Source organism: Dipodomys spectabilis, unplaced genomic scaffold, assembly GCF_019054845.1.
Source record: "Dipodomys spectabilis isolate Male_0828 unplaced genomic scaffold, ASM1905484v1 ptg000096l, whole genome shotgun sequence".
NCBI lineage: Eukaryota > Metazoa > Chordata > Mammalia > Rodentia > Heteromyidae > Dipodomys > Dipodomys spectabilis.
The window spans coordinates 22,306,214-22,320,041 of record NW_024870773.1 but is presented as its reverse complement, the minus strand read 5'-3'; the positions used below and the strand labels follow the sequence as shown (position 1 = coordinate 22,320,041).

General features: G+C 37.1%; 1 protein-coding gene across 1 annotated transcript in view; it reads left to right on the top strand.

Moving 5' to 3' along the window:
• Tasor2 (transcription activation suppressor family member 2) overlaps positions 1 to 13,828 on the top strand; it is a 63,439-nt gene that overhangs the window by 15,250 nt on the left and 34,361 nt on the right. Inside the window, exons 6-12 of the mRNA XM_042685900.1 lie at positions 5,274 to 5,365; positions 8,072 to 8,209; positions 8,347 to 8,471; positions 8,561 to 8,580; positions 8,672 to 8,768; positions 10,823 to 10,923; positions 11,517 to 11,620. Coding sequence (XP_042541834.1) covers positions 5,274 to 5,365; positions 8,072 to 8,209; positions 8,347 to 8,471; positions 8,561 to 8,580; positions 8,672 to 8,768; positions 10,823 to 10,923; positions 11,517 to 11,620 — 677 coding nt within the window. The remainder of the gene's footprint in view (positions 1 to 5,273; positions 5,366 to 8,071; positions 8,210 to 8,346; positions 8,472 to 8,560; positions 8,581 to 8,671; positions 8,769 to 10,822; positions 10,924 to 11,516; positions 11,621 to 13,828) is intronic.

Genomic DNA, 13,828 nt, shown 5'->3' with positions numbered 1-13,828 from the left:
TTCCTCTTAACTATCATAATGACAGTAAGTAAATAGAACTGAGTAAAGAGAGAGAATAATCAAATGTAAGGTTCCAAGCACATACCATAATATTATTAATATATTAATTATATTATTAATATATTAATTATATTATTAATACATTAATATATTAATATTATTCTCACAAGATGAGAGAAGCCGATTGTTTGGAATTGCTAATTAGTTAAGAGACCCTAGTGATGTAATGGTGAAGAACACAACAGTTTTGTAAATTTCAGGTTTCTCATTGGAAAATAGATTGGGCTATTTTGTAGAGTTGGTGTGAGGACTGAGACTTTATAAAATGCTTAATTAGCCAGGAATTTGTACCAAGTAGTTTATTAATAAAAGTATTACTTTATGAGTTACACTTGAGAAATAACAAGTTTGCCTTAAGTACTTCTGAAACAGAAAAGGGACCAGAACCAGGGCAGAAGTGAGAGAATATTGCTTGAAGCCAAGTCATTGTTAGGCACAATAGTGTAGGAGAAGATAGCAAAGAACAGAACTTCTAAATTGGTAATGGGACCTGGTGTCCTACACTGGGATGGATGATGTTATAGAATGAAAAAGAGGCAAAAGAAATCCATTACATGGAGAATTTGGAGGTAGAGTTTGACACGTAATCAAAGGATCTCAACTGAAGAGAATGTTCAGCAGTGCCGAGTTCTAGAGAATGTAGGACTAGAAAGGATTATTAGGTCTTCACTAGATTCTTGCTGACTTGTTAAAAAAAATGTTAAATTCCCAACGTAAAAAGTCCCTAAACAAAACAGTAACAACAAAACTACTTTAAAATGGGTATATAATATAGCATGTACAAAGTTGTATGATTTAAGTTGTACTCTGGTGGTTCATGCCTGTAATCCTGGCTAATCAGGAGACTGAAATCTGTAAATTGCAGTTCAAAGCCAGTCCAGGCAGTCTGTGAAACTCTTACCTCCAATTAACCACCAAAAAATCATGCTGTGGCTCAAAGTGTACAGTGCTAGCCTTGAGCAAAAAAGCTCAGGGAACCACTAGTCTACTTTGTGTGTTTGAGAATTTGCCTATTATGAAAGAACGTTCCTGTGAATGAAGCCATATATTATATAATCTTTTATATATAATTATATTTATTTAGGATAATGGCTTTATCCACATTATAGCCTGTACTTCATTTCTTTTGTAGTTGAATCCTATATATTTATATCACATTATATTTGTTCATTAGTTGGGCTTTGTTTCATATATTCTGAATGTGAAGATATATGAATAATGCTACTATGAATATATGTTTAAGCTAGCAATGGAATCATTGGGTTATATGGTAATTAGAAAACACAAAAATTTTAAGTTATATTCATCTAATTGCTTAAGAAAAAATAAGCTTATTTAAGAGTAAAAGGAGGGATTTCTCCTTATTCCCCCTCTCCAGATGAAGTGTTTCTACTACTATCTTTCACAGAACTTTTCTTTAACATTCCAGTAAACTTAATTTTTACTTAATTAAACTTACCTTTAAACTTAATTGTGAAAGGAAAGCCATGAAAGAAAGTAGTGAGACTGTCCATCTGAAGAAGGGTCCAAAGAAGACCAGTGAATCCTCTCGGAGGGCAGTTTTATACTATAGGACTCCCCTCAAATCTCCTCTCCTGGGCTTTGCACTGATTGCTTGATGGTTTGTATGTGTCACCTCAGCTCTTTCCATTGGTTATCAGGTACCCAGGGCATAATGGGAAGAAGTGTTTGAATGGGAACTTAGAGCATTATGGAAAGAAGCAGCATTTGAGCAGAATCCTGAGGCACTGTGAGAACAAGAAACACCATGAGGGCTGGGAAGGTGGCTCAGTGGTAGAGTGTTTGCCTTGCACACATGAGGCCCTGAGTTCGATTCCTCAGCACCACATAAGCAGAAAAAGCTAGAAGTGGTGCTGTGGCTCAAGAGGTAGAGTGCTAGTCTTTGAGCTGAAAAACTGAGGGGCAGCACCCAGCTCCAGAGTTTAGGCCCCATGACCGACAAAAAAAAAAAAAAAAAAAAAACACCATCATATGGGACACATGTTATCTGCCATGTGTTATGTCTGTTAGTTTTATCCTCGTCTACCTCATAGTTCCCCTTTTTCTCTCATTCCCCTTCTCGATGTGATCTCTAACTTCTGTAAGAGAACATAAATGATGATGACTACTACAGACTGTTTCTGCTCAGCGTGAAGTATGACAGTCTGGAATCCTCCAAGCACACAAGATGTCCATGGTAAAACTAGAGGACAGTTTAAATAAAGCATCTTTTTAAATGGCCATTTGTAATCTGATGGACTCCAGTCTAGAAGAAACAAGACTTAACAAGCAGGTTGAAAAATACAGGAATTCTTTTACTAGAAAGGGGTCCCAGGAAAGGTAGCAGTCAAGACAGCCAGGAGCAGATGTCTCTCCCCATAAGAGCCATTCTTGAGTAACTTGTTCTCTATGAGAGACCTTATAAAAGATTAATTTGTGGATGTTAGTTTGGACTTTTCCTGATCTGTTAACCCCCATATACTCTTTGTCATGGCCAAGCCCTGTCTGAGCAGCTGTGAGCTGCTGTAGAACCACGGCTGCTAGGGAGTCAGTTTGTCCCTGGAGATTATAAGGGTTTGGGCTAAAGTCATTGACTATCTCTTGCAACAAATCTTAACATACTAGAGCAGAATAATTTCTCCTATTCATGACTCCATGCCTGATGTAATTGTAGAGCCTACCAGCAAGAGGTATAAGTTTGATAGCACTCTTTTAAGAAGCTGTGTATGCCCATACATGATAATAATAACATAATAATGTAATATGATATATATAATAATATGATAATAACATGACAGGGTACAAAACTTACAGGGAGACAGTCCAGTATCTCTTCCTCTCTGGCCTCTATTGTTGTTCCCCAAGAGAACCCATGTCCAAGAGAACACAGAGTTCATTCCCATTTAATGTGTCTAAGAGCCCAAGCCCTAGAAAATTTTAAATGTTAGAACATGCAGCATTTAATCCTCCCAAAGGAAGACAGAGGCGGCACCCAAAAGAACACTCAAAGCATGCTATGCTTGCCAAGCAAGCATTCCCAAATTATTGGGTGAAGAAAGCAGTTAAGAGTCCAAGCAATTGAAAAAAGGTGCTTGCAGAATAGAACAGAGGTAGAGAGGATAATTCTTAGCTACTGCAGAAACTTACTTGTTAGATCCAAGATACCGAGTCACACACAAAAATAAATTCAAGTCAGAAACAGCCATATATGCCTCTTCATCATTGATGAGTTCTCAAATGAAGTGATCTAGAAAAATGGATTTATTTTCTCTGCCCAATATAATATTAAAGGCAGGAAAGTGTTTAAGCAGTAAATTAAAAGAATAACCATGAAACCATTAGTTTCCGTGCAAACTAATGATTATGAGGGTGGTAAGTTTTAAACCCTAGGAACTGTTTTGCATTATTGCTTCCTTTACTTATGTATTTATTTTAAGAATTGAAAGTTGGGTGCTGGTGGCTCCTGCTTGTAATCCTAGCTACTGAAATTTGAGGATTGCAATTTGAGGCTAGCCCAGCCAGGAAAGTCTACCACTTGAGCCACAGCACCACTTCCGGTTTTCTGGTGGTTTATTGGAGATAAGAGTCTCATGGTCTTTCCTGTCAGGGCTGGCTTTGAACCGTGATCCTCAGACCTCAGCCTCCTGGGTAGCTAGGATTACATGCATGAGCCACTGGTGCCAGTCCATACCAGGATTTTTATTATCTAATGGCTTTTCTTTTTCTGCCTCAATGCTCTCACTGTGGCCTATATATGTCAAATAATTTATGATCTTTTAGGCTTCTGTATTTTCATTCACTTGCCTATGTAGGAGTTATTCTCTGTCTAAAGAACTTCTTGCTCAAATATATTAACTTTTTTCTCTTTGGCCAGTCCTGGGGCTTGAACTCTGGGCCTAGACACTGTCCCTGAGCTTCTTTTGAAAAGCTCAAAGCTAGCACTCTACTTCTTTATAGTTTTTTTTTTTTTTTTTTTTGTCCGTCGTGGGGCTTGAACTCTGGGCCTGGGCGTTGTCCCTCAGCTCTTCAACTCAAGGCGAGCGCTCTACCACTTGAGCTACAGTGCCACTTCCTAGCAGTCTACTTCTTGAGCCACAGCACCACTTCTGGCTTTTTCTGTTTATGTGGTACTGAGAAATTGAACCCAGGGCTTCATGCATGCTAGGCAAGCACTCTCCCACTAAGCCACATTCCTAGCCCTAAATTAACATTTCCGTGTTTTTCAAGTTTTTTTTTTTTACTACATACAGTTGATTGTTTCAATTTCTTTGTATCTTCAGATACAACATGTTCTTGACATATATTTAAATGTCTACTATATTTTGACCTATGATGTGACTGAAGTGGAAAAAAGAAGTATAACTGTCTTGATAGAGGCAGGAACTTTTTTTGTTTACTTTTATCACTGCTCAGAAATCTACTATATAGTAAATTCCTGGTGCATATGATTAAAGAAAAGTGCTTTCTAATATTTTTTTTGTGAACTATACATTGAGAGTCATCATAAGCCTTTTGGTTGGATGATTATACAGATAGAAAAATAGAGGGAAAGTCAAACAGATTTTTTTTTCTAAGAATGTCATACTTTCCTTTTTCAGTTACTGTGTCAAAGTAGAAAATTGGTTGTCAAGTATCCTTTACTTTTAAGTTTCTGTTTCTTTAGAATCTCAAAATGGTGATTATTTAAAAGGTAAGTGAGGCAGGCACTGGTGGCTCATGACTGGAATTCTAGCTACTCAGGATGCTGAGATCTGAGCGCAGTTCAAAGCCAGCCTGGACAGAAAAGTCCCTGTGAGAATCTGATCTCCAGTTAACCACTTAAAAACAGAAAGTGTTGCTGTGGCTCAAAGTGGTAGAGGGCAGAAGAGCAGAAGAGCCCAGGGACAGCGCCCAAGTCCTGAGTTCCAGCTGCAAAACTGTCCCGTTCCCCCCCCCCCCCCCCCCCCCAAAAAAGGTAAATGAGATCAAAGCAATTTTTAATGGACTTGTTCTTTGGGTAGTGTTATTACTTAAATGTTATGGTTTTTGTTTTTTTGTTGTTTTAAGTAGTTAAACAAAGCAGTTTTAGTTAAATCAGATTATAAATTCAGTGAGTCTTGATCAGTGTCACTCCTTGCATAGTTCTCTCCTATATATTTTTTGTTATATGTAAATTGTATTTGAATAGATTCTTTCTTAAAGTGTAAATTAATCTATGTTTTATACTTTTATAGGTGTATACATTTCCAAATATTCAGACTATCTTCATCCAAGACCATGGTGCCATGGGAAATCTGGTTATATTGTCATTTTTAATATAATTAAGGTAAAGCCCACATGTGCTTTTATGTAATATTAAAAATTGAAGTTTGTCAGCCTAAATTTCTTTGTACATTATTAGCCACATTTCTTATCTACTAAGACATCTATCCAAATTCAGAAAAATGACACTGTATTTTCTTTTTTGGCACTGTTGAGGTTTGAATTCAGCTTTGTGCTTGCTAGGCAAGTGACCTACCATTTGAGCCACACTATTTTTCAGATAGCCTTGAGTTTTTACCCAAACCTCACTTTAGACCTTGATCCTCCTACATATATGGTCTAACACAGAGCTGGAATAACAGGTATATACCACCATGCTCTACTTACTTTATTGGCATGGGGGTCTCACTAAGTTTTATCTGAGCTGGCCTTGAACCTCCTCCATCCTCCCAATTTCTACCTCCAAGTAGTTTGCATTACAAGTATGAGCCACTATACTTGCCTTCTTTAAAGACAAAGCTTAAGTTTGTTTTAATAATCTGTGAATATATTTTTAAAAGAAACTTCAAAATAATAAAAAATATTTACTGAGAAGTTTCTCTCACTGATGTCTAGGAAATTAATGTTTTTATAAGTAAAATAACAAGTAGTTGTTTATGCAATGATCATGGCTATAAAAACTGAACCTTAGAAGATAGCATACCTTGTCCAACTAAAGTGGTTAAATAAAAATTCATTTTCTTTTCTTTTTCTTTTTTTTTTTTCCTTTGCTGGTCCTGGGGCTTGAACTTAGGGCCTCACCACTATCCCTGAGCTTCTTTGCTCAAGGCACTACAACACCACTTTCAGCCTTTTCTGTTTATGTGGTACTGAGGAATCAAACCCAGGACTTCATGCATGCTAGGCAAGCACTCTACCACTAGGCCACATTCCCAGCCATCTTCATTTTCTTTATCCTTCAAATACCCAGCCCTGTTCGCAGCTTCATGAGACACCACTAGTAGTGATCTTACAAATTCTAAATGTCCTAAATAGTGAAGTTTTTAGTAAATCATTCAGTTAGAATATTCATCCTACTAGTAGAGGAACTCTGATTTCAGAAGGGGTAGGGGTACTTTTTGTGATCTTACTTTGCTTTGGTAGTCTTTCTTACTATCTTAAGTTCTTTGGTTTATAAAACCGAAACTACTAACCACCCTCCTGCGGGCTAGCATTCTACCACTTTCCAGCCTTTTGGTACTTTATTAGAGCTAAGATTCTCATGGAATCCCTCCTTTCCCCCCCTTGCTGGGTTTAAACACAATCCTCAGGTCTCAGCCTCCTGAGTAGTGTGAGCCACTGGTGCCCCAACCTGACTTTTTTTTTCCCAAGAGAATTCTCTGTATTTCAACATCTATTCTCTAAAAGTGAAGAGCAAGTAACACTACTTTGCTGTACAGTCCCTGCTTTTTCCTCCTCAGTCCTTATTTTCTTGCTCTAAGATCAGTGGTACAAGAAAGTATGCCTGTCAACACAGATAGTAAACATTTGATTTTTTTACATGTGTTAGATTCTACTTCTCTTTTGGTTTCCTGTCCATGCATACTCCGATTGGCTGGATATTGCTGTTTAACTTTTGCCAGTGCTCTCTATTGTCCTTATTTATTTCACAAAAGAGAATCATACCTGAATCCATAAAATGCTTGATGGGGAAAAGATAAGAGGTGATTATTTTAAAACAGAGCTAATAACATTCTTTGGTGTCTTAGTATAGCTTTTGGTGATTATATAAAGAAGAGGATTTTAAACTCATGCACACACACACACACACACACACACACACACACGCTTGTGCACGCGCACGCGCGCGCACACACACACACATACACAATCTTACTTCAAAGAATGTCGTTTTCTGGATGTGGTTGGTAGTAGTTGCCTGCAATGCCCACACTCAGGAGGCAAGAGAATGGACAATTCCAGGCCATCCTCAGCTGAATAGTGAGATCTGAAAATAAAAAGAATGCAGTTACATCTATCTTAAAATTTAAATTGCCTACAATCCTATACTCCCTTGATGTATATCATATATATTTTGTATTTCAATTTTATATTTCAATATTTTTCATGTAGATCGATTTCATAACCCCAAAAAGATCTTATACTTTATTCTTAAACTTATATTAAGAATAATTTCTTATTTTATTTTATCTTAAAGACATTTCCGCATATGGTAAAACTTTTCATTTCCTTTTTCCATTGCTGGAGATGAAACCCAGGCCTTGCCTGTATTAGACAAGCACTATCACTGAGCTATATACCCTCAGTCTCAGTAAACTTAACTTTAACCATTGTGAAGAGGTCTGTAATGGGAAATACTAGGACTATTCACTAGTCATTGCCAGTTTCCACAAAGCACTTTCCTACATATTTGCTCCTTCTGGACTTTCTGAGCCCTAGTATAAATATATTTAGTTTTATACTTGAGTTTGAAAAGTGATTTTTAAAATTTTATATTTCATTTTTTTCTGTTATAGTCAAGTAAATGTATCATAAAAGATAGTGGGCTAGTTTTTCTCATAAGAAATTTGTTCTCTCAAATTTGGGATGCTTATATATTTATTTGATATTGTGTTAAAAGTTATTGGTATCCACCTCAAAAAGGGTATTGTTCTTATTCAACTTACTAAAAATGCATCCACATTCCTATTAGACCATCTTTAAATAAATTCTGCAGTTAAAGTTACTGCTATTTGAAGAAGACTGATAAGTTTTATTATTTTCATTCTAGGGAAAAGTCAAGTTTGTGTCTGAGAATTACACAACTAACTACACTAGGCCATCTTCGGACTATGACTGCCATGTGGCTAAACATGCTCACAAAGTTTCTGACAAGACAAGCCATTTTCGTGCCTTTGAACTGAGTCAGGTATATTGCCTGTGAATAAAAATCTAAGACGTATTTTGGAATTAAATTTGTCAGATTTCGAAATTGGTTGGGGTTGAGATAAACTTAATGTGTATGCAGTTTCCATACTGTTAATAATGCTTATTTTTCTTTTTCAGTGTTACCTCTATGAACTTTCAGGCAACACTATTATTAATCGACCCAGACAAGTTTGTCCTTTTTTAATTGTAGCTTTTCAATACAGGGAACCTAAAACCATGGCAGCACCAGCTTATGAAAGCATGTAAGTAATGAATGTACATGCTTTGTTTTGCTGGATGTGTTTCTCTTGCTCTTAAAAAAAAATATTCTTTTTTTTTTTTTCTTTTATAGGTTTGAACTCAGTGTAGATGGTAAGAAATTATTACTTTCTTTTTTAAATGATTTCTGGGTAAAAACTCTTTCACAAATAATTAGTTTCCCTTTTGCCCTTATTTCTTAAAGCTCCCATCCCTCCATGGAAAGGAAAATTAATTATTCAAGGTTGTGTGCTATGTGATATAACTCTTCAGTCCACTTATAGCACAGTTCCAACACAACTGTAAGTATTTTGTGTCTTTCCTTACATTTGTAGGGGTTTTTTTGGGGGGTCTGTTTTCCTCAGTTCTGGAAATTGAACCTACATACTAAGCAAGTGTTCTACCATTGAGCTGTTTCTTTAGCCCCTCGTTTTTTTTTTTAAACTGGTATTTCAAGGTCTTGATGGGGGTTGAATTGAGATAAAGCAATTGTATGTACTAGTATGGCTGTATAGAGTAAAAGGAGACCTAAAGTCTATCCATTAATGAGAACATGATTTCTCAGGACAGTATGCATTCCCAAATATACACTTTCTTTGGAAATGTCTCACTATGTAGCCTAGGCTGTTCTCAAACTTGTAGGCTCCAAGTATCTCCCACTTTGCCTGGCTAAATAAAATTATTTGGCACTAGAGTTTTGACTTTCCCACCAAACAGATCAAATTTGTTTACTTAGCAAATACAGCAGATTATAGTTATTTAGTTCTCTTATTGCGTCCTTATTAAGATTTACAGTATTTGCAGCTAGAACTGGTAGTGCATGGTTACAATCCCAGCAACTTTGGAGATACAGGCAAGATGATTTCAAGCTTGACACCAGCACAGACAAAGTTATTGAGTCCCTATCTCAAAAACAAACAAAAAGGCTGGAATCATAGCTCAAGTGGCAGAGTACATACCTAGCAAGTACAAGGTTTGGGGTTCAATCCCCACTACCACAACCATCTGGGAAGTAAACAGTAAAAAAAAAAGGCAGAACCTACTTGAAGGATGGAGTTAGCAAATAAAAGGTAGTCTACTAAATATATTGTGTAAAGTATTCCATAATCTTATCAGAACATAGAAAACAAAGACTGTCTCAAGGCTTGGAATGTAGTACATAAGGCCTTTGGTGTTTGGTTCCCGGCAACACAAAAATAAGTAGCAATGTCCAGTTTTCCAATTTTCACTTGATTCCTCTTGAAAATACTAAGTAAAATAATTATTAACATCTGTTTACATTATAATAGATTGTAATTATGAATAGTCTCTACTGGGATATTGTAAAGGACATCTTATGAAATCTTTTTGTCCAACCTGTTCTTACTTTGTAGATGTACGGATTCATTGATACATAAGTAAAGATGGATATGCTATCAGAATTCATTTTCTTTCTCTTGGCCTCTTTTCTTTTTTTTATCTTTCCTTTCCTTTTCCTTTGTTGAGTGCTAGCCCTTTTTCTCTTTGTTATTTTCAGATAGTTTTGTATGTATGTGTGGCTGCGTTGGCCTGGACCACAATCCTCTCTCTCATCTAGTACTTCACATAGCTAGGATAACAGGTGCATGCCAATGTGTCTAGGTTTGATGGAGACTGGGATTATGAATATGCTATGAACTGCAGTCTGTTGTGGGGCTATTTTGGTTTTGGTTTTTGTGTATTTTTTTGAGGGCCAGTACCAGGGTCAGGGGCTCATGCGTGCTTGGCTGGCATTCTGTAAGTTAAGCCATTTCTCTAGCCATGCCGGGCATTTTGCTAGTTATTTTGGAGATGGAGAATTACAGGCTTTTCTACCCAGGCTGGTTTCATACCTCAATTCTCCAGATCCTCAGCCTCTTGAGCAGCTAGTATTATAGGTGTGAGGCATGGCCACATGACTTTGTTGGCCTTTTTAAAGAAACAGCAGCAGGAGCTAGGCATGGTGGCTCAAACCTGGTTAGCTAGTTGGGAATCAGAGATTGGGGATTATGGTTCAGTCCCAGCCAAGACAAAGTGTGAGAGACTCTTTGTCAGCCAATAGCTAGGTATGGTGGTATGCCCCTGTCCCAACTTCAGGAGAGCACAATGGTTGGGTGCAGTATCATTCCACCTATGTGAGGAAGCACAAATAGGAGGATCATAGTCCAGGCCATCCAGTTATAAAGGAAGACCCTATATAGAAAATGTGTAAATAATAAAGCAAAATCTTGTGAGTACAATGAAAAAGAAGAAAAGATTCTTAGTACTGTAGAATGTTACTACTACGTTCAAAAATGGAATTATCAAGCCATAGAGAACTTCAGTACATTGCTTGATGATAATTATTTTGTTTTTTTAGACCACGGGAACTAGATTTTAAATATATAATGAAAGTGTCTTCTTTGAAAGAAAAACTACCAGAAGCTGCCTTTAGAAAACAGAATTACTTGGAACAGAAAGGTCTGTTGGAACATAGTGGCACATTGCATGTCTTGAGCTTGGTTTCAGTTCTATTCCTCTCTGTCTTCTAAATACAGACATAATAACTTGCAACTTTCAACTGATTCTTAAAAGGGTCTCTTCAGAAAGTTCTTGAGTTGTCATGTTCTTTAGTTCTTTGGAAGCCAACTCGGAACTGTAAAGAAGTTTGATCTATGATAACAAAGACCAGTTTTAATATAGAATATTGAATTGAGCAAACTATTAGAAGGAGCTGGAAACTCACACCCTGAAAAAGAGCATGGTTTTAATTGTTTTTATTTATTTGTATACTTTTAAGTTCAAATGAAAAAAAAATATGAGAGGAAAATTTAGATCATTTAAGGAACATTAATGTTCATTTTGTATTTGTTTTGTTAAACCTATAGAAGTCTCAATGCAAATGAGAACATTATTTTTAATTATTTCAGTAACTTTTTAAGTTTTATAATTTAGAACATTGTGATGAGAGTTTTTAAGCAGTGTTCCTAATTCTTTTCCTTTTGGTAACCTATAAAATGATTGACTTATAAGTAATATTAGAAATAAGATCTGTTTATCTGATTTTTCTACAGTTTGTTGCCAAGATTTGTGCTTTGATTTGTATGAGGTGGAACTGTCAAACAAACAAGGAGAAAACTTAGATAAGCTAACAGAATATATTAAAAACAAGCAATTGGTAAGAACCCTTCATTTTAAATACTATTTTTTTCTTAAACTGAGAAATTAATGTCTGTTAGCTAAATTAGATGAGATTGCTGAAAGGATTTTTATTAATATTTATTGACAAGCTGGGTGCTGGTGGTTCACACCTGTAATCTAGCTACTCAGGAGGCTGAAGTCAGAGGGATGTCATTTGAAGCCAGCCTGGGAAGGAAAGTCTGTGAGATTTTATTTCCAATAAACTATTCATAAAAAGCTGGAAGTGGGGCTGGGATATTGACTCAGTGGTAGAGTGCTTGCCTCTCATGCATGAGTCCCTGGGTTCTATTCCTCAGCACCTCATAAGCAGAAAAAAGCCCAAGTGGTGCTGTGGCTCAAGTGGTAGGGCACTAGCCTTGAGGTGAAGAGCTAAGGGACAGCACCCAGGCCCAGAGTTCAACCCCATGACCGAGAAAAAAATAAAGCTGGAAGTGGCACTGGGGCTAAAGTGGTAAAGTGCTAACCTTGAGCACAAAGAGGCTCAGGGACAGCAGCCAGGCCCCGAGTTCAAGCCCCAGAACTAGCCAAGAAAAAAAAAAAAAGATAGATCTACGTATATCTTGATACATTGGCACAATTATGGTCTTAACATTTTCTTCCCCCTGTATCTCAGTTTACTTTTGTATCTTGCTGATCTATTTACATTTCTGATTGTAAGAAATAGAAAGTTTTTCTCAAAATATTTTTTTGACAGAATAATAGATGAGACCTCTAGTGCTTCTGCACTTATTAGACACTTATATTTCATTTTTTGTTAGCATGCATTAATTATACAAAGCTGGTCTAATTGTGAAATTTCCAGACATGTACAGATGTATCTCAATGAATCTTACCTCTTCTACCCCTTACTCCTCTCTCCTTAAAACATTTTCATACAAGCAAACAAAACTTTGACCATGTGCATCTTCATCCATCTCCTTTACTATTCCAACTTCCTCTCACAGGTACTTCTTCCCAACTTGTAAGATCCTTCTTCTTTTTTTTTTTTGGGTCCAGTCGTGGGGCCTGAACTCTGGGCCTGAGTGCTGTCCCTCAGCTCTTCAGCTCAAGGCTAGCACTCTACCACTTGAGCCACAGCGCCACTTCCGGCTTTTTTCTTTTTGCTTATGTGGTGCTGAGGAATGGAACCCAGGGCCTCAGGCATGCAAGGCAAGCGCTCTACCACTGAGCCAACTTCCCAGCCCTGTAAGATCCTTCTTTAAAAGCACCTTAATCATTTCTATTACCATTATCCACAGGTTTGTAGGAGTTATTTCTTCTCTTATTTTTGTAATGTAGAAAGTAAGACTGTTGCTGGTGCCTATAAATCCTAACTATTCAGGAGACTGAGATAGATCTAAGGGTCACTGTTCAAAGCTAGCCTGGGCAGAAAAGTCTCTGTAAGACTCTTAATCTTCAATTAACCACTCAAAAAGCAGAAGTACAGCTGTGGCTCAAATTGGTAGAGTACTAGCCTTGAGCAAAAGAGCTCAGAGACAGTGCCCAGTTTCGGAGTTCAAACCCCACAATAGATTTAAAAAGAAGAAGACCATAAGACTGCCGAGAAATATTTACTGTCTCAAGGAATTCCATAATTTTAGCCATGTATCTTTTTGAGAGATTGGATCCAGAGTATCATTCAGCTCTCATTGTGACTAATTCTTAAATCACAAAAGATATGACACAAATACTGAACAGTGGCCAGGCAAGTCTAAGCCTTTTAATAACATGACTATTCTCATAACAGTAAGAAATTGATAAAGTAAAACAGACCATATGTAACTTTGGAAGGAATTCTGTCTGACTGATAGTACTCTGAGCTGGGTATGGTGGTTCAAGACTCTAATCTCAGCTATTCAGGAGGTGTAGATTGGGAGGATGGAGGTTTGAGGCAGCCTAGGAAAGAAATTGGTGAGACCTTGACTCACTTAACAAGGTAGGCATGACGGTAAACTTGTGATCCCAGCTATCGGGAGGCATAGACAGGAAGCTTGGAGGCTGGCACTGACAAATAATAATAGTATGTTTTGCAATGCATGGTTCCAGTCCATCTTTAACACAGAGGGATTTAATAGGCTTATTATTTCATTCTAGATGATAATCATTCAAGTGCTATATGTCCTTCCTTTAGCCCTCTGTGTAAGTTTTATTCTAAGACTACCAATCAGGGCCACATGTTTCATTTTCGCATGGATGGGAAGTGGTG